We start from the raw sequence: 18,928 nt of genomic DNA, 5'->3' as shown, positions 1-18,928 counted from the left end.
GAACATGGCCGCGCTGGTTCAAACATACCCCCAGCAGACCACCACTGTTACCACGCTCCAGTCGAGACCCTCTGGCAATATGATTCCGGCACAAGCCCAGGCGAACCAGCAATACATGGCTGCTCAACAGTCGCAGAGAAACTTGTCGGGGTCCGCAGTGTATCGCGGTAGTAACGCCCCAATCCAGCCCTATGCCTTCACTAGCACCCCGAGTTTGAACACAAACAACCAGTGGCAACGATATGGAAACGGGTATCGCACAGCATCCTCACCTGCGGTGCCAACGCAAGGCCTAGTCCAAGGACATGACATTGGTCGCTCGCGACATGCTGGGAGCTCGTCAGTACCGAACGCTGCCTACAACCACGGCATGGGAACCAGCAAAGGCGGTTCGAGGGACGACTCGGGCATTCCTGCTGCTCGCACGAATTCACAGGCTCTGAGACCCCAGTCGGCGTATTTGGCAGGCAACACGACACCGCAAATGACGTTCGCTCAGACCTCTGGGACTAAGACAACGCCTGATAGGTACCGGCGCCCGGCTCTCCAACAACAACAACAACCTCGCCAGACTAGTACCCCGTCAGGCTCAGGCATGGCGACTGTTAGTCATTTGTACAATGCTCCCGGCTCCAACGAGCAAAAGAGCGCGTCAGTGCGAGGCCGGAATCCGTCTTTCCAGAGCAGGCCAAACAGTTATTATGGTGCAGTTGATGACATGCAATTAAATCATCAACCAAGTGCAGAAGACAGCAAGCGACTTAGGCGGCGCAGCATGCACTCGCTTGATTCTGCCGACTATCCCAAGCCACTAACCCCACAGGAATTCACTCACCCGGAAGATTCCTCCCGACCCGACCGCGTGCCAACTCCCAAAAACAGCGAAAAGACACTTCGCATCGTTTCCAATCTTGCACCTCCCGGCGACAACAACATGCACGTCCGCAATGGCAGCGCTGAAAGCCTTACATCGAGTCGCAGCAGCCACTCCAGACCATCTTCGGTAAGTCGATACTCGGTTTTTGCGGTGTCGCTGCAGGCGCCGCTCTGTCTCCGCCTCATCCCTTCATTCGATTGCCCAATCACGCACTGGCCCAGCCATCCTCAAGTGTTCCATCGCTAACAAGGTTATTTCCACCAGTCTGCCAACCGCAGCGTACCCACCCCCACGGGCAACCCCTCTTCCTCTTCAACTCCTTCACACTTGGATGATGGCTCATCGAAGCAAGATTATCCCAAACTTGTGAACATTCCTCCACGAAGCTCATCTTCAGATGCGGCTAAGCGGCAGTCTACTCCCTCTCCTCTCTCCAAGCCGGTGACCATGGCGACCGATTCGAGTCCCCAAAAGCCACCTTCCTCTCTGGGCAGTGCTCCGCGACAGGTGTTGTCTCAGAGCACGAGTGCGTCCAACAACAACAATAACGCTAGCAGCCCCGCCGCCCAGCATTTGGCTGCGATTAACCAGAAAAGTACAAAATCAAAGAGCAAGACATCGCGATTGCGCAGAGCCTTTTCGTTCGGCAGCGCTGCCGATTTCAAAAAGGCCTCTGGTCTCGAACCTACTATTGACGAAAATGCTGCAACCGATTCGTCCAGATTGCACAAGGAGCCGACAGCGGCCGAAATCTACGATGCTGAACAGGCTGCTATCGCGAAGAAGCAGGAGGAAGGAGGCATCGGGAACAGCATCTATGGCGGAAGGCTATTCTCCAGCTCGACAGATAACCTGTCCATCTCGTCCACGGCATCATCTGCTTCCATCATGATCCGTAAAATGGGTCGCGGCATGAAGAAGAGCACCCGTAACCTTGTCGGTCTCTTCCGACCAAAATCCGTCATTGGCGTCCCGGCAGCGGATGCGCTGGCCCCTGAAGCCAGCCAGGCTGCCGTGTCAATGGTCACTGTTGAAGCCGAGAGAGTCAATGTCAACGCTGATCTTAACGCACAGAACGGTGGCGGCACCGGATTCCCTCATCTGGAACGTAACTCGCTGGATATCTCAAACACCCCTAGCATGGTTTCGGAACGCGCTGGAAGTTCTGGTACCGATAGCGCGAGGCGAAAGAGCATCGTCGATGGCGACAAGGAGCGTGCCGTGGTGCTTGCTGCTGTCAGGAAAGGCATTTTGAAGCACAACCGATCAGGTAGCCCGGCTCGCGACCCGCGCTCCAACTTTGACTTACCCGCAATTCCCAACGTCGCCGACTCTCCTATCTCAACCGCACCCAGCACGCCAAATGATGATGCTCAGGGCCACAAGCGGTCCGGTTCCGTCGCCATTGGCAACGAGGACTATTTTATGACCGCCTTGAGGCTGCGTCAGGACACCAAGAGTGCCCCGGGAACGCCTTCGGGCTCCGCCAAAAGAAACGCAACCTTCTCGCCGAGGCTTGTTTTCCACGACACCTGGCCCAGCGGCGAGTACGACCGCAGGGGCGAGATTGCCACCTGCAATCTCCTTACGCCGATACTGGCCCAGCAGATCAAGGAGGAGCTCAACACATTCAAGATGGTATGCTCTCATTTTCACACGCTCTCAATGCACGTATCGCTAACTGTTTACAGGAAATGGAAGTCCACGAAAACTCCAAGATTTATACGCACTTCTTCTAACGACGGCCACGCCTGCAAGACGGAATCTTCCTTCTTTTGCTTCTTGACAATGGGCACCAACGTCCCAATCATGTATTTCAACTACATTTACCATTCGACGGCGTTCAGGAACAGCATCGTACGGTGTCGGGGCGTTTACAATCGTCACGCGACAGCATTTTTCTTGCCTGACTGAGAAGCCTTCCCCGGCCGCCCTTTGTCGATTAATTCTTTTTTACTATTTTCACAATGGGCAGGAGGTATACGAAGACGGCGGCCGGACGGGACAGCCTTCCAGCGGCCAGTCAGTGCAGACTACGGGCCGGATGGCCTGTTTGCATTTGAGCAGCTATCACACGGACCTCGAGGACATGAAGGCGATAATAGCGGTGACCTCTTACACTTGATCAGCTGAGCCCAAGTCCTCTGACGGACCGGATGCGAATTTCTGAAAAGATGGCATCGCACACACTTGGCACTCGGTCGAGTTTTAGTGTTTCGATATTTGTTTTGTAAGGGCGTAAGGACTTTTCGTTACCTGTCGGTTCTCTTCGAGTTACATCGCCTTCAAAGTTCGTCGGGCCAAGAGGAAGAGGCCCAATAGAGTGAGGCTTTTTTCTCCAAAAGATCAGCTTAGTCTCAGCGAGGTCTTGATGCTGGTATCGACCGCTCCAGCGAATTGAATAGTTTAGAGCGGACTAGAGCGCGTGTGGTGAAAAGTTTGCATGTGCATGGTTCTGCCCTTACGCAAGCAATCCTTTGTTGGGTTGCGTGTGTCACGGATGGTCTGACACACCGTCTCAGTGCTAGAACCAGATGAGCCCAGTAGAGATTAAGAAGCCGCAGTGCCGGATACTTTGTCTCCGCAGGCCGTTCTCCTTGATCGGCGGGACGACGTCATTTGCTGGACGTGACAGTTCCCCTTCCCTCGCGGCATCTTGTGTGGGGAAGAAACTGGGCCCATGGTCCCACCCAATCAGGCACAGTTTCCCATCTGGGGTTCTCAGCCTCGCACTCTATTAGTGTGCAAGGCTCGATTAAAAATTCTGCCAACACGACCTACGGAGTAACGGCAGCGTCAACCGAGATCCAGTCAACGCGCAATGTCAAACTCGGTCACTTAGTTCTTGAATCCAACACAGTCGAAATCCTGGAGGGGTTTCTCAGACTCTGGAGGCTCCGGACGTCTCGAACAACCCGGCTCGCCCGATTCTTTGCCTCGACGAGAATGGCGAAAACGACAGAGGCCCCAACCGCGGGGCTTGAGGCCGGAGCGGCCGCAGCTGCGGCCAAACCGAAGCTGCACGGCCGAGCATTTTATGAGAGCATTGGAAGCCCAAAGTACATACTCGCACCTATGGTGGATCAATCTGAATTTGTAGGTTTGCATAGCTCGTGCCGGTGGCCTGGGTAAGGCGCTGTCTTGGCTGAAATGCTGACGGCACCGACTGGTTTTACAGGCATGGAGAATGCTGAGTCGTTCGTTCATTACGGCGTCCGAGCAGAAGAACTTGGTGGCCTACACACCAATGTTCCATGCCCGGCTGTACAAAGACACTGAAAACTACCGCCAGTGCCACTTCCAGGCGGTTAGACCCGACGACTCGAACGATGCGACTCCGACGACCAAACCCTGGCTCGACGGCAACCCTGCCATCGACAGACCTCTGTTTGTGCAATTTTGCGCAAACGATCCCGATGCTCTCTTGGGCGCCGCGCTCAGGGTCGCGCCGTACTGCGACGCCGTGGACCTGAACTTGGGGTGTCCACAGGGCATCGCCAAGAAGGGAAAATACGGCGCGTTTCTGCAGGAGGACCAAGAGCTCATCTTCAAGCTCATCAACACCCTGCACAAGAACCTCCCGATCCCCGTGACGGCGAAGATTAGGATACTGGATACCAGAGAGGCGACGCTGGCCTACGCCAAGAACGTGCTGTCGGCGGGCGCGTCGATCCTCACGGTCCACGGGAGACTGAGGGAGCAGAAGGGCCACCTGACAGGCCTGGCGGATTGGGACACCATCAAATGGTTGAGGGGCCAGCTGCCGCCGGAGACGGTGCTCTTCGCAAACGGTAATATCCTGCAGCACGCGGACCTCCAGCGCGCGCTGGACGCCACGGGCGCGGACGGTGTCATGAGCGCGGAGGGAAACCTTAGCGACCCGACCATCTTCGGCCGGCCGCCGGAGCCAGGCACTGAGACGAGGGAATACTGGCGCGGCAGGGACGGCAAGGGCGGATACCGCGTCGACGCGGTGATGAGGCGGTACATGGACATTTTGCACAAGTACGCCGCGGGCCAGGACCCACCCTCGCGGCGTCCGCTGTTTGTGCCGGGCGACGACACGGCGTGGATGGAGGAGATGGATAGGACGGCGGCGGAGGAGGAGGAGCCGGAGCGGAAGAAGCGCCGGCGGGACGTGACGAACGGGCCCAAATCGGCCAAGAGCCGGGCGCTGAGCCCGAATTACTCGGCGATGCAGCCGCACATGTTCCACCTCCTGCGGCACTTTGTGTCGAAGCACACGGACGTGCGGGACCTGTTGGCGCGGAGCCGGGCCGGGGACTTGGAGGCGTACGAAAGGATCCTGGGCATGGTCGAGAGGAAGGTCGCAGACGGGCTGATTGAGTACGAGGCCCGGGGCGCCGACATGTTCTTTGGTGATGAGGTGCTCGGCCCCGAGGCCGACGCGACGGAGGTGATTGAGGAGAACGGGGAGAGTTCGAGGGGCGCGGTGAAGAGGTGCAAGAGGCCTTGGTGGGTCGTGCAGCCGATCATCCGACCTTTGCCCAAGGAAGCCATGGCCAAGGGGGCTGTGTCGTTGAGTAAGAAGGATAAGGCCAAGTTGAAGGGGGCGACGAGCAATGGCGAGGCGGCGGCTACGGCGGCTGGTGTGACGAATGGGGAAGTGAAGGAAGAGGAGAAGAAGACGGAGGGGGAGGATCAGAGTGTTCAGGAAAAGGTTCTTGAGACTGATGATAAGTTGCTTGCCGGTTGAGGAGTGGCGAGAGCTCTGGTACTAGACGGCAAAAAAAGAGATGATTAGAGTAATATACCCCTCTCTCCCGAGAATGACATGATTGTCGAAATGGAAGCCTCAATCTTGTGAGGGCAGCAACTCATGGGAAATATCGAGTCTCGGTCACTATTCGCCGCCAATTTGCGGGTATTGGCTTTGGCAGAAGGCGAAGGCGGGGGGAAAGAACAGGGTATCGAGCTGAATTCATCTGTCATTCTCTCCCGTTTTGATCAAAATGAATGAGCGTCGATCAAGGGTATAAGCGGTAGTTCTTCTCACAAGAAAGGTCGTCACAGTTTCCACTACCGCTGATCGGAGCTATAGGGCCGGGAACGGTTTCCGAGATATCTTTTGCTGTGTCTTCATAGTCTTTCCGGCGAGTGCATATAAATTTTGATTGATTTTGTCGTGGACTGGATCATATCCTTTGTTGAGTGAGAATACACAGCTTTTCTTTCTCGTATAAAGATATGTACTCGTATGAGTAGAACAGTCTGCCTCTCTCGTACAGTTTCAAGCTTGACCCCACTTGGAACACATGGCGGCCACTTCGTGCCATTCACCCATCAGACAAGAAAGACAAACAGGCTCTTATTCAAGCTAGTTGGTCGTATGACCTTTCACCCAAACCTTTCGCTATGCGAGCTGTCCCTGTAAGGTTCCCTCTCAAGGTTACTGCGATCGTGAGAGAGCTTGTTTCCCCCGGAATCTGACACATAACTTCTTCGACGCCTTCTCCAGCTCGTCTATCGGCTATGACCCGCCACCCAAGGCCTTGCGACATGTCTCGTTGAGTATGACGGGAGTCACTAGAGACGAAACTTTTGCGTCCGCAGGGATGTATCCCATGGTCCTAGGCCTGTCCCTCACTATTAGTTCTAGCTGCGCCATTTGTCACGATGACCACAATGAGAAAGACGGTCGCCGAGAAGCCTACTATTGGTAAGCTACCCCCTCGCGAAAACCTAGAGAATAGAGGGACACACCACGGCGCACAAGTCACCACGGCGCACAAGTCACCACGACCACTGCACTGGACGCAACCATTACCTCCCTCAAGGAGGTAGCAACAGTCGACAGCCGGGAGCTCTTCGGCGGGGGATCGGCCCTCCTCCCTGTCCTTATACGTAGTGCGGATGTAATACATATACGTCCAGGGGGAGAAGATGCGTATAGGCTCAGGTCCTAGATCAGGGATTTGGGCAGGATTGGGTCCCTGGCCGTCACCGCCTCTAGGGGCATTCGGGCCCTCATCGTCAGGGTCGCTGTTGTCTTCATCCTCAATCAGAATAGGATCGGGCTCATCATCGCCATTCTCCTCCTCCTCACCATCGTCTCCCTCATCGTCAACGTCGACCATCTCCACGTCTTCCTCGTACTCCTCGTCTTCGTTCTCGTTCTCGTCATTCTCGATCCTCGTCGGCAATCCGCTGGCGAAGAGGACGTTGATGACGAGGAACAAAATCCAGCCCCATATGAAATGAACGTGCGCGATATCCGTATAGGGATTTCTTGTGGTTCTGACTTCGTCTGTTCCGTATTCTTGGTGGTGAACCTTTCTCGTAGCCTGTAAGCTGCAGGTTAGGGAAATTTTTGCATGGATGGCGGCGAATGCCAGACAGTAGATTGCGTCAAAAAGTTGTCAATTGGGTATTAGCAATCATCTATGCATGCCCCATTTCTCATGCCCCAGCTCCAATGCTCCTTGGTATGCTATGCGCCGTAAATTCAAACTCGGCTTTTTCTTAAAAAAAATTCCAACATCACCGCAGCTTTCTCGGTGATCGTCGCAGCCCCAGCTCCTCCACCTCCTCTCTGGAAAGGATGATGCTCTCCTCCCTGTCCTCCTCAATTTCTCCCATGAGCTGTGACTCATCTATCCAGCCCGCTTCAACCGCAAACCTCACAACCTCGGCAGAAGTCCCAAATGCTGGCGTTCCAGCCTTAGCATCGGGATCGAGATGTTTCCATAGCTCTTTTGTGATCTTTTTGAACTCCGACAGGTCCTTCTTGTCGCCCTTGAACCCCTTGGCCATATACTGGTAGAGGTAAGCCAGCCATAGCACGTTTGTGTACGGCACAAAAACATCCCACGACAGGGGTTCGCCATCTACCCCCGTGGCGTAAGGTACTTTGTGGACCGATGGTGGCAAATGCCCACGTTCGCCGCGTAGAAGGAAGGATCGCATTTGGCGGTAGACTTTGCATTGCGGGGCATGGGTACTGGTGAAGATGCTGAGATCCTTCTCGAGGTCGAGGGCAATAGGCTCAGATTCGTCTAGTTCGAGATCCTCAGCGCGGGAGAGTCCATAGTCCAGAATCGTTATGTCAAGACCAGAGTAGCCAAAGTATGGCCCTGCTTTCTTCGGATTCCGCGTTTGCGGGTCTTCCGTTCTTCGTATACAAAGGTTGCCCTCATGTAGATCACGGTGCTGACCTTGTTAGCTCATGACGTCCCTCATGGCTCAATCACCATGTCAACATACCTCAAAGCAAGCTAGATCTTCTGCCCTGGCCAGTGCAACAGCCACATGGAAGAAAATGTCCCACAGTTGACTGGAGTTTGTCAATTCGAAATCTTCGAGAGCTGTTCCTGCGTCGCCAAGCTCTACCACCAGGAAAGTGGTGTCGTCGAGATAGCGACTCGGGCTCGGGTAGAATTGCAACCTGTCCGGGTCCTTGCGCTTCATCTTTCGATGAAAGCCTTGGTGCGTCTCGAGCAAGCACTTTGGGGCCTTTCCTTTGACCAGGTAGCGCTCCTTGTAAATGACGAAACCGGGAACGTCGGCGAGCCACTCGGATATGCGTAATTCACCTCGCATGTCGTCCTCTGAGTGCGGCTCTTCGTCAACCAATCCAGAGCGCTCCTGGGCCTTGGTTTGCGCTTTGATGGGCGACTCCAGACGGATGCATTTGATGATGCTCGTCCCGCGCTCGTTTCGTACGCGGTAGACTTCTGCGTAGGAAGCCTCGGCAATCTTCTCGATCGTGTCTCCGAGCGGGCACACATCCTCCCAAGTAAGAACGCGATAGTCAGGTTGAGGCTGTACTGGCGCTCCAGAAGCTTTGGTCCCGGGCTTTTCGGCCTTTTTTACCGGTGTAGGAATCGGTTCCTTCGCTTTTCTCCTCGATCCTTTAGCTGTCCTCGGGGTTTGTTTCACTGCCCTCGGCGGAGTTTCCGGTTTTTGTGGTGTTGGCGGAGATGCCACGACAACCGCGCTGAAGTCTCTTGAGAGCTCATCTTCCGAGGAGTAGGACTCGTTATGGATCCCAACAGCATTGAGTTGCTCGGTAATCTTGATGATTGTGTCATCGTCAGAGTCTACCGTAACCGTCGCATTAGGCTTCCGTATCGGGCTTTGAGGCAGTTCAGCAAAGAGCCGCCTTGCTTTTGCTTTTGTCGAAGTTTTGCCATAAGTACGAGCTGCCGTTGTTCGCACCATTTTTTCTTCTTCGCGAGTCCATGCAGGATTGGTATGCCAAGGCGAATGATTTTAGTATTGTGGCTTTATGACATGATATCGCCATGACTGACGTTGGCATCTATTGACATTTCATCCAGGTCGTCCAGACAACCAGAGCATGAACGGAAGGGGCATTGTCCCGGAACCGCTAAAGGACCCGAGCACGAGACACTGGACCCACCGACCTGGGTCCGACGGTCGACCGCATTCAGACGAAAAGGTGGAGAAACGTCACTTGCCCCAGCTTCCAGAAAAGCGATGTGACTGGCTAACGACAGGTTGACGACTGGCCTAATTTCGCCTTCTGGTTGGCGATACCTCCTCACAAGGTCGCAGATTCACTGTCTGCAGTCTTGAATCTCGACACCACCGCAGCCAGCCATCCATCCCCCGACCGCGACCATGGCTAACATCCTCAACGGCCTCTTTGGAGGCTCCAAGCCCTCTGCATCCCCAATTCCCAGCGGCGATTCCGGTACGCTACTCTCGAGAGCCAATTCCCATCCTCCCCTAAACTCCCCCCGTGCTGTCAAAGCTCCCAGTTTCCCCTCAGCACCCACAAAATCCACATCCTCCTCAAACTGACGCAATTATCTCTCGCATACAGACTTTGCAGACTTTGCCGGTGCTGCTGAGCCGTCGCCCGCGCCCAGCGCCTTCACGGCTGCCCCTGGCGGCACGACTCTCGGCGGCGCGCCCGAGGCCACGGGACGTCCCTACACGAAGTGGTATAACATCCACGAGCGCCACACCCTCAGCGAGTTCAAGCTCGAGGGCGCCATCCTCGCGGTCAGCGCCGTCATCTTCCTCCTGCACATCGTTGGCTCGCGCCTCAATCGCAAGAAGGCCAAATCCTGGGCCACCGCCCACGCGCCGGTGCTCAAGTCCGAGTTCGCTTCCGTCGGCTTCTCCCCGCGTTCCACCACCGACACCGACCCCAAGGACCCGACGGGCCTGCTGCGCGAGAAGTCTCTCTTCGAGTTTGCCGCCTACGGCACCGGCCGCCAGAATATCGCGTTCATGGACGTCAAGTTGACGCTGACCAAGCGCTTCAACCCGTTCCTCAGCATTATCGAGGCCGTCACCAGCTTCTTCATGGATTCTGTCCAGGCTCCCCACGACTCTGTTGAGGCAGTCATCTACCCCTTTGACGGCAAGGAAAGCCTGACTGTCCCTGCCATCCCCGGCACCCACGAGCTGCGCAGCAAGGAGAACAAGAGCACGTACGATAACTTTGTCTGGGCTATTGTCTCCAAGGAACGCATGAAGCAGGTTCGCGATGATCGCTACGACGTCTCCATCACCTTCACCAAGGACAATGCCAAGCTTCCCAACTGGGTCACTGTCATGAGCGAGAGCGCCGAGATCACCGAGCAGCTGTTGACCCCTGAGCTCATCAAGGCCGTCGAATCTGCCGGCGACGCGTTCGACTACCTCATCGTCTCTGACCAGCCCATTGAGCGTCCCAGCACGTGAGTTTTGACAGCAGCTTGCCCTTGCTATTTCATACTGACAAGTTCAAAGCATTGAGGAAACCAACCCCCGTAAGCGCGTCTTCCTCCGCTACCGCATCCCCTCGAGCAACAACTACGACTCCCTGTTACCCCTCTTTGGATACTTTGTCCGCATCCCCGATGCCCTCGTCTCGGGCGCGCACTTCCGCCCCGAGGTCCTGCGCAAGGTGCGCAGCGTGCGCGAGGAGACCATTGCCCAGCTCAAGAAGGCCGCCGAGGCGGAGAAGGCCGAGGAGCGCACCCTCGAGCGCGAGAAGCAGAAGAAGGCCAAGCGCGACGCCGAGCTCAGCGCCCTGGACGCCAAGGCACAAAAGAAGTACCTTGAGAGGGAGCGCGAGCGCGACCTGAAGAAGAGCATGAAGAAGCAGACCACGCGCGGTTAAGTAGTGCTGAACGCTTTCTCCAGTAGGAAGCTTCCTAAAAAGTTGCTAACCCATATCAATGTTTTTAATCTTGAGGGGGGAAAAAAAGGCCAAGGGCGGTTTTGGGGGGGTTCCAAAGGGGGCGGGGTGCCAGCGGTGTCAATATTACAAATCTTCGAAGACTTTGAGATGTATAACTGTACCATCACGAAAGGCGGCGGCGGGGGGAATCAAATAGTATATCTTGTGTGCCAAATCATATATTAATACGCTGTCAACGCTCGTCTTGCGACTTCACTCCCGGTTCCGTCCCGCTCCACGGCTCTCTCTCAGTGATCACACGCTACTGGTCCTGTGCCAGAATCCCCTCCACCCGCTTCACCTTGTCGGCGGCCGACTGCTTCTTATCCGTTCTGCGCAAGGGGGATAAAACCACATCATCAGCTCTCAAACACTCTCCATTAAAACATTGCTTGTTTGCGATTTCTTGAGTTTGAAAGTTATTTCAGATAGACGAACCTCGACCCGACGCGCATCGAAGATTGGATCCGCACGACGCCGCTCTGGTGGACGAGAGAGTGCGCCTGTCCGATGACGCGGAAGACGTCATCCCAGCTTCCCTCTGTGGACGGGAGAAGCACAGTTATGTCAGTTTATTACCATTTCCCGATTCGGCCAGCCACAGACTGGAGGCAAGAGAGAGAGAGGGAGGGGGGGGGAGAGAGACGGAGTGATTGCGTGTGATGAGGGATCGGAGGGACAGACGTACCGACGGTGGTGCCGGCCGAGTGCATGGTGTACTTGAGCCCGCTCGCCTTGAGGAGGCGCTGGACCTGGGCGACCTCGTTGGCGACGGAGACGCTGCCGGTGCCGACGGGGATGAGGCAGAAGTCTGCGTAGGCGGCCTCGGGCGTGGGGATCTTGGAGTAGTCTTCGGTGGACATTGTGGGTGTGTGTTTGTGTGTATGTATCGGTGGTGGTGCTGGCTGTATGTGAGTTTGGTGACAAGTGGCGTGTGGTGGGAACTACACTGCGCGACTTTGGTAGGGCGTTGAGAGTCGTGGAGCTTTGGGGTGGTGAGTGTTTGGCTTCACGCTCAGATTTTTGAGCTTAGGAAACGGGAAGTAAATCTGAAGGCAACAAATGGGCGTCTAAAAGATCGTGAGGATATTGTGTAGGAAGATTAGGTGGGCGTGTCGTCAACTTTGAGATGCGGCCATTCTGCAGAGCAGTCGCCCAATGATGCAATGAGGGGTGGGGTTGGTCCGTTCCTAACCGTCCAGAGGAGGGGTCGTCTTCTTTCCTCATTAAGTTTTTCTCATCATCACCCGACATGTAAGTCCACTCATTTTTCACTTCATCAAACACACGACAGCGTCCGTGAGTTATGTCATCATGATTATTTTCCATAATAGCCTGAGCAATATTTCTCTGAATGCCCGGTTTCTATCTGACCCATTGATTATGGCCTGATCAGCTGGGGTGCCACTACCCTAAATCCCGAAAAGGCTCTGTATCCAACATGTACATTGCTCTTCCCTTGCCCAAAACAACACTCGCGGGGTCCCGTTTCCCCCGGGTTATACATGATTAAACTTGTAACAATAAGAGTCGTTTATGCCGATGATTTCGGCTCCTGATAGAACGCCGTCGCTATGCATCTTTTTGTGGAAAAAGACAGAAAAATGGAAGGAACTGAAGGGGAATCGTAGTGTTCATCCGAGATATATCCCTTCCCATCAGGACACGCACACCCACAGACACTTTTCCCATGAAAATTTTACATGAAAAGTGTCACGTCTTCTTTGGCTCGGACCCTGATGACAGTCCCGGACCGCCCGGAAACGAAATCGACAAGACCCCTTAAAACAAGAACACCGCGGCAGCGAGGAATGCGACAAGCGCCCCAGTCTCCATGCCGCCGGGCGCTCTGCCGATGGATTTACCGCTGCTGGAGCTCGCGGTGGCACTGTTGCTGCTGCTGCGGCCCGAGATGTCGGACGAGGACAGGCCGTTGAGGTTATCGGCGGTGTCGATGGCGGGACCCTTGTTGAAGAAGTCGACGAGGACGAAGACGGGTTTCATACCCCACTGGCTCTTGCACGTCTGCGCGTGGAGGCCGAGGTTGCCCGCCGTGCTGGTGGAGGGCGAGTTTGTCGTCGCGATGTCGCTGACGTCCGGGATCAGGATGTCTGTGGCCAAGGTCTGGTACTGGAAGTGGTTCATGAGGGGTAGCATGTTTGCCGAGACGGCGGCAACGGCGGTGGAGTAGGTTGAGGGCCGGTTGATTGTGCAGTTGAAGCCGGCGGCGGAGGTGATCTCGTAGGCCGTCTCGAAGACGTAGGCGAATTCCGGGAGGAGGTAGGGGTAGTTTGTGTCGGCGGTGATGGAGGCGACAAAAGTGACGAGGCGGGTGTCTGCGTCGATCATGGTCTGGAGGGTGGGCCAGCTGGAGGTCGCGGAGGAGGTGGAGGGCTTGTAGCCATATTTGGAAATGCCCGAGGACTCAAAGACGCTGCCAAAGGCCGAGGCGGCCTGGTTGTCCGAGTTGACGAGGAGGATGGTGACGACGTCGTCGGTGTGCTTGTCCATCCAGTCCTTGACAGCGGAGAGCCAGTTCTCGAGGGTTCCGGCGTCGAGCAAGCTACAGGTGGTGTGGCAGAGCCGGAGGACGCTGCCCGAGGTGTCGTTGACGACGTGGACCTGGGCCTGGAGCAGGCGCAGGCCCGAGTTGAGGGCGACGGTGGCGTTGTAATACTGGTTGCCGGCGATAGAATTTGAGGTGCTGGCGTCGCGCAGGAAGGCGCTGTCATGGGCGCCCATGTGGGTGATGTTGTTGTACTTGCGGCTGCAGAGGGACGGGGAGTTGTTGCAGACTGTCGCATTTGAAGATGTGGTGCTGACGGTCGACCCTGTTGACGAGGAGTCTGATGGGAGCGCGTAGACTGTGGCAGTTGTGGCGAGCAGGGCCGCGAAGACCTTGCGGAGTGAGAAGACCATCTTTTTGTTGCTGATCTGTGTGAGTGTGTATAATTTGTTGGTGTTGAGTCGTGGTGTTGTCCGTGTAAGACTTGAACCCAAAAAACCTCGGATCCCAAAATCGACGAAGCCGGGAGACGGTCACCTAAATCAACTTGGGAAGAAGTGATCGTCGTTCTGAGGGTCTTGCTCTGCACTGGGCGCAACTATGAGGAGGTTGGCTCAAATTGCAAGGAAGCAGGAAAACCAGGCAGAGGAATATCCCACGAGGCCAGAGCGAGGCAGAGAGATATGGCTAGAGCCAGTCGAAGGGCGGAGACTGGAGTAAGCGAGGAGGTTGAATTGGGCAGGGCAACGAGAGACGGGATGTTACCGAACAAGGTAGGTTAAAGGGAGATCCAAGGCAGGCTAAATCACAGAGTCTGATGTAAGGCGAGGCAGCGTATTCGGAGTGAAGGCCAGGCCAAACGAAAGGTCGGTGCCGGACGTCCAGTTCTTAATATGTGCGGCCCATGGAGGGAGGACCCTCGCAAGGCCAGGCCAAGGAGGGCGAGGGGAACACTTTGGATGTTTCCTCGTCCTTCCACCAAGCATGCCCCCCAAGCGGATAGCCTTGGCCATACTCCGTACTCCGCAGCCATACCGTCACGTAGGCCATCCCGATGGGGCTGGAGAAATATCAGACAAGAGAGTGCGCCGAAGCTGAAGAAAGAGGTGCGGCAGAGTTCCAACGTTCTTGGACCTTGTTGGTTGCGCGGCCCCCAGTCCGTCCCCCGTTTTCCCCGGTGGGGCTCCGGGGTGTGTGGGCGGGCTGCATGGCGGCATGGCGCAGTCACACTGGTCTTTGTACTATACCTGGTCACCACGGTATTCACCCCCCTGCTGTGTGGAATACACAAGAGAAGAGAAAATACGAAACCACAGAGAAGAAGGCTCCAACACTAGCCACTATGATTTCACATCACTTTTGACTATGCTTGCCTGGCGCGTCTAACAATGCTGTCTATCATCTACAATTCACTGGGACAAAAATGCGCTGCCAAAATGTACACGTACATCTTATCTCTCTCAGACTTACACAGCCTCCTTTTCCCATAGCTGCTCCGAATTGTGCATCGGGCCCAAGTCCGTCAGCAAGACGTGCAGCGCAGTAAGAAAAAAAAAAAAAAAAAGGGTGATGCGTGATGTTTTAACCCACCACCGAGCACATCTCACCATCCGACTCCTCCCCTGCTGACTTCTGTCTTCACCAATAAGGGTCTCAAAAGTTGTCTCAAGTCGCATCGCTGTGTACCAATGTATCTGTCTCCTCGCGCATTCTCCCCATCAATGCCCGTTACATGCAGATTCAGACCGGGGTTGTGAGCTTGCGTCCCTCTGTAGTCTGTACCAAGGATGGGCGCGGCCTCATCCAGAGTGCTTTAGCTGCTTTAGCTGTTGCGTAGTAAGCCCGAGACGGAGCTAGGAAATAAAGGCAGCGTGTGGCATCAGCTACCTTTTCACTTACAAGACGTGGCGTGTCCCTTTAATTGTCACCTTTACTTGCCAGCTTTCCCACTCTACTGGTTCCCGCCCATTCAACTAGCGGACCAGTGGTGAAGACGTACGGATACTCCACGGACTTGAGACATGTCCCAAGCCAAAGAGAAAACACAGAGTGGACGGTCGCTCGACGTCTCACCCTCCAAACCTTGAACGCAGCGGATGGAGGGTGCCCCTGAGTCGAGTGTCGATGCCACGGGGGGCTTCCCTACCTCTGACTGCCCATCTCTGCTTCTTGAACAGCCTTGTTCCCTCCACCGCACGCCATCACCACGCTCAAAAGCATGGAATATGCATTGCGCGACAGAGTGTGCAGTGGGAGCCGCACCGAGATCTTCTGCCCAATCGCACCAAGATCTTGTCTTATGCTTAAAACTGCTTATTGCTTGAGTTGCTTGATACTTTGATTTATTGGTGCCTGGTGCTTGATGCTTGATGCTTGATGCTCGGGCCAAGAAACGGTCTCACCCCTCCCTGGACCCAGACAGGCTTCCCGTCTCGCCTTCGGCACCGTTTGTACCGCCCGAGGACGATCCGTGTGTGAGAATTGAAGATGCAAATGTTTCTCTGGGGCTCGATGACGTACGTATCTTTCCCAGCGGGCGAGGAGGCCTTCTGATGGAGAACATGCGAGGATGTACAGATACATCCGAACTCGTCAAATAATTGGATACTGGCGAGGTCGGTAACCAAGTCAACCTCTTTTGCATTTTCGTCTTCATTACCAGTTGAGTGATGTAAACAAAAGAATAGGCGACCGCCTACTCTCCTGCACCGCCAACCCTCCTGCCACGACCAATTTTGGGTGGGAAGTCTGCAACGCGGGTCCCAGTCTTATGCGGTGAAGGGCTTCTTCCCATGCAGATCGATCTGGCAGCCCTGCAGCTGGTTAACCTCGCAACGACTGACAGACACAGACCAGGGCTAGAAAAACACGCCGATGAGAGGTTTTATTCAGAGGCTGACTTGACTCGTGGTGCATATTGAAAGCGGCTGAACTCTGCTTCGTTCCCATCGCCTCACATTCATGTCACTTCACCGACTCTGGCAGCTCGACCTACGCAAGTTCCGACAACCGATGACCAGGGCAATAGGTACGCAGATGGTTGTGCAGCCGGCCAGCCAGCCGAGTATTTGTTGTTCCCAAAGTTGGAAAATTGGAGAATCTGAGTACCGGTAGTGGGTAGTGTCGAAGCCCACCTCCCACTTTTTTTCTTTGCAGTTGATTGAACCATACCCATACTGATTGGGTACCGGGTGAAGGAGAAAAAGCGAGTGGCTTGCACGCTGTAGATCTACACTACAGAGTATGTAGTTCCAGAGGCCCAGCGCCGCCACCACAAACAAGGGTGTGTGGCTTCTTATCCTTCACCAGCCTCCGCCATTCGACCGGCCCCATTTCCATCTGCCGACGACTTCTCCAGCATGTCCAAGAAAAGAATTCCAAGCCACGCGGGATGTGTCCTAGTTTCTAGGGTCGTCACTAGCAAACACATCTATGCCATCCAACGAAGGGATGCCATTTGGCGCATTTAGATGGGGACTGAACATGAACACGAACAGGAACATCAGACTGAGTAAACAAGTCATCGACCGAGATCTCCACTGAGCAAAGAGCGACTCGTCACCATGACCATCATCAGCAATCCGAGAAGCCTCCTTACTGGGCCACGGTGGACAGCAGATCGCTGACAAAAGCAATGGATGGGCCCCGTGGAGAGGTACAGAGGTACATGATTGACCGCAGTAAGCACCTAGGTATCGCCTTCGAAAGGGTCTCCACAGGGGGGACCCCAGCCAGAGATCGCCTCCCGTTGCTATTTTTGAACCTCTGCGCAGTGCGCGCTTTTCGTGTCACTCTTCGGGAACTGACGACATGGTTGGAAACGATAGCTTGACCAAGACATGCTTATTTGCTCTGCCTCTGTTGGATGTTCCCAACATGGCCAATCACCGCATTTTTGCGCAGCCAGAAGAAGCCCCCCGAATTACCTCAGGATAATACCTCACCTCGTACAGAGTACAGAGTACACCATGGTGTATTCGGGATAATACCACACGTGACGTTGCCGTCTTTGACCTCTATCCGTATCCGTACCTCACCTTGCGAAACCATTTCCAACGCAACCCAGACAGACCTCTTGGTCATGAGGAGCCAAGTAATTGACCAAAGCGCCTCCGAGACAGAGCGTTTTGACGTCTGTCAGCCCGATTACCCGGGGGGAAAAGAGGGGATGGGCGAAAGCCACATCACATTGGATCTGTCTGTCTCTGCTCGGTAGCTCGATCCGAACATGCCCCTAGCTGTGTCTTGCTCCCCCAGGCTCAGCCGCAGAACAAGAAGGAAAACTTTTTGCTTGCGTGGTGCGCACAAGCCGTCTTTTGCCTCCCTCCGCGCGCGGACTTTGTAATTACATGTTCGTCACATTTTCTCCCTCATCCAAGCACATTCCCATAAGGATCCCTTTTCCCAGACGAACCAAGAACATGCCATGCCCGCGCGATTGGCTAGGCACGCGTCAAAACACATAATTCGTACGTCTAGTTCATTTCTGGGTCCGATCCAAGACGTCGGAGCTGTGCTCCACTAGGCTTGGAACGAACTACGTAGTATACCAAGAGGTTGCCTAGACCGGGGCTCCCATTTAGCAGTTACTAGAACTCAACGGAGCCTCCCAGTCCAGAACATCGTCGACCTCCATCCGAAGGACAAAGGAGGGCAGCAACACCGCGACGCAGCGCCACGTCCAATCGCTCATGCCCCACGCTCTCGGCCCCTCCCTCTTTCGCTGAGCCTCACGAGGCAAAGAAAAACAAAAAACAATACGCAATTGAGGAAAATGTCAACTTCTCAGGCGACCTTGATCATTGGGGTATCCGGCACCTCGGCGCTCGACCGGGCACCATGCACCCATATCCCCGCGCTCCGGGACCTCTATTCGTCCGTAGTTAAGGCATGAGGTCTTGTCGCGGCACTAGCCTCCTCGGTGACTAACGTATAACAAACACGTGTGGTCTGTCTGTCTAGCGGCTAAAGGTGTATACATCAAGGATTACACGGTCCATTTCGAGGCGTACGTAACTCTGCCCTGCCCCATGGCTCTGATCCAAATCGTTCATGGTTCGTCGGGAAAGGCGCCCGTCACGAAGAGTCGAGCGCGCCGTTCGTCTTGCCATTCGTTGGACGACTTCGCCAATGCCCTTGCCAGGACCCCCCGTCGCACGTCCCCTTGGAATGGACGCAACCGCAGTTCATGCAATGCTCATGTCGTGTTCAATGCTCAGAATCTTCTTTTCGATGTCTTGTGTCTCTCCGTCTCTCTAATCTGCTTGCTCAGTGACCAGACCATCCTCCGTGTCCATCAGTTTGTTCGTCATCATGCCTCCCTCGATGTCTATTCCATGTGCTCTGACCCTACCCCATGCTCCGGATCTAGTCGACTTTCGAATGC

At 55.0% G+C, this 18,928-nt stretch overlaps 6 protein-coding genes across 6 annotated transcripts; 3 read left to right on the top strand and 3 right to left on the bottom strand.

Annotated features, from left to right (window-relative positions):
* Window positions 1-4: 4 nt before the first annotated feature.
* Window positions 5-2,616, top strand: CORC01_10030 (uncharacterized protein; the record flags this gene model as incomplete). The annotated part of the gene is made up of 3 exons (XM_022621659.1): window positions 5-1,003; window positions 1,142-2,515; window positions 2,569-2,616. 3 exons carry the CDS (start codon window positions 5-7, stop codon window positions 2,614-2,616), a joined length of 2,421 nt encoding a protein of 806 aa, XP_022471791.1.
* A 1,207-nt stretch (window positions 2,617-3,823) lies between these two features.
* CORC01_10029 (dihydrouridine synthase) lies at window positions 3,824-5,594 on the top strand (the record flags this gene model as incomplete). The annotated part of the gene is made up of 2 exons (XM_022621658.1): window positions 3,824-3,973; window positions 4,056-5,594. 2 exons carry the CDS (start codon window positions 3,824-3,826, stop codon window positions 5,592-5,594), a joined length of 1,689 nt encoding a protein of 562 aa, XP_022471790.1.
* An 874-nt stretch (window positions 5,595-6,468) lies between these two features.
* Window positions 6,469-9,058, bottom strand: CORC01_10028 (uncharacterized protein; the record flags this gene model as incomplete). The annotated part of the gene is made up of 4 exons (XM_022621657.1): window positions 6,469-6,548; window positions 6,612-7,182; window positions 7,424-8,047; window positions 8,102-9,058. The coding sequence occupies 4 exons, from the start codon at window positions 9,056-9,058 to the stop codon at window positions 6,469-6,471; spliced, it is 2,232 nt and encodes a 743-aa protein (XP_022471789.1).
* A 423-nt stretch (window positions 9,059-9,481) lies between these two features.
* Window positions 9,482-10,976, top strand: CORC01_10027 (uncharacterized protein; the record flags this gene model as incomplete). The annotated part of the gene is made up of 3 exons (XM_022621656.1): window positions 9,482-9,554; window positions 9,687-10,551; window positions 10,604-10,976. 3 exons carry the CDS (start codon window positions 9,482-9,484, stop codon window positions 10,974-10,976), a joined length of 1,311 nt encoding a protein of 436 aa, XP_022471788.1.
* A 322-nt stretch (window positions 10,977-11,298) lies between these two features.
* Window positions 11,299-11,899, bottom strand: CORC01_10026 (uncharacterized protein; the record flags this gene model as incomplete). Its single annotated transcript, XM_022621655.1, has 3 exons — window positions 11,299-11,368; window positions 11,475-11,577; window positions 11,725-11,899. 3 exons carry the CDS (start codon window positions 11,897-11,899, stop codon window positions 11,299-11,301), a joined length of 348 nt encoding a protein of 115 aa, XP_022471787.1.
* Window positions 11,900-12,818: 919 nt separating this feature from the next.
* Window positions 12,819-13,955, bottom strand: CORC01_10025 (uncharacterized protein; the record flags this gene model as incomplete). Its single annotated transcript, XM_022621654.1, has 1 exon — window positions 12,819-13,955. The coding sequence occupies one exon, from the start codon at window positions 13,953-13,955 to the stop codon at window positions 12,819-12,821; it is 1,137 nt and encodes a 378-aa protein (XP_022471786.1).
* Window positions 13,956-18,928: the final 4,973 nt, after the last annotated feature.

The sequence above is a fragment of the Colletotrichum orchidophilum genome, assembly GCF_001831195.1.
Source record: "Colletotrichum orchidophilum strain IMI 309357 chromosome Unknown Scaffold_96.1, whole genome shotgun sequence".
NCBI classification, from domain to species: domain Eukaryota; kingdom Fungi; phylum Ascomycota; class Sordariomycetes; order Glomerellales; family Glomerellaceae; genus Colletotrichum; species Colletotrichum orchidophilum.
Note: the sequence above shows the minus strand (reverse complement) of the source record. Positions and strands in the feature narration are given on the sequence as shown.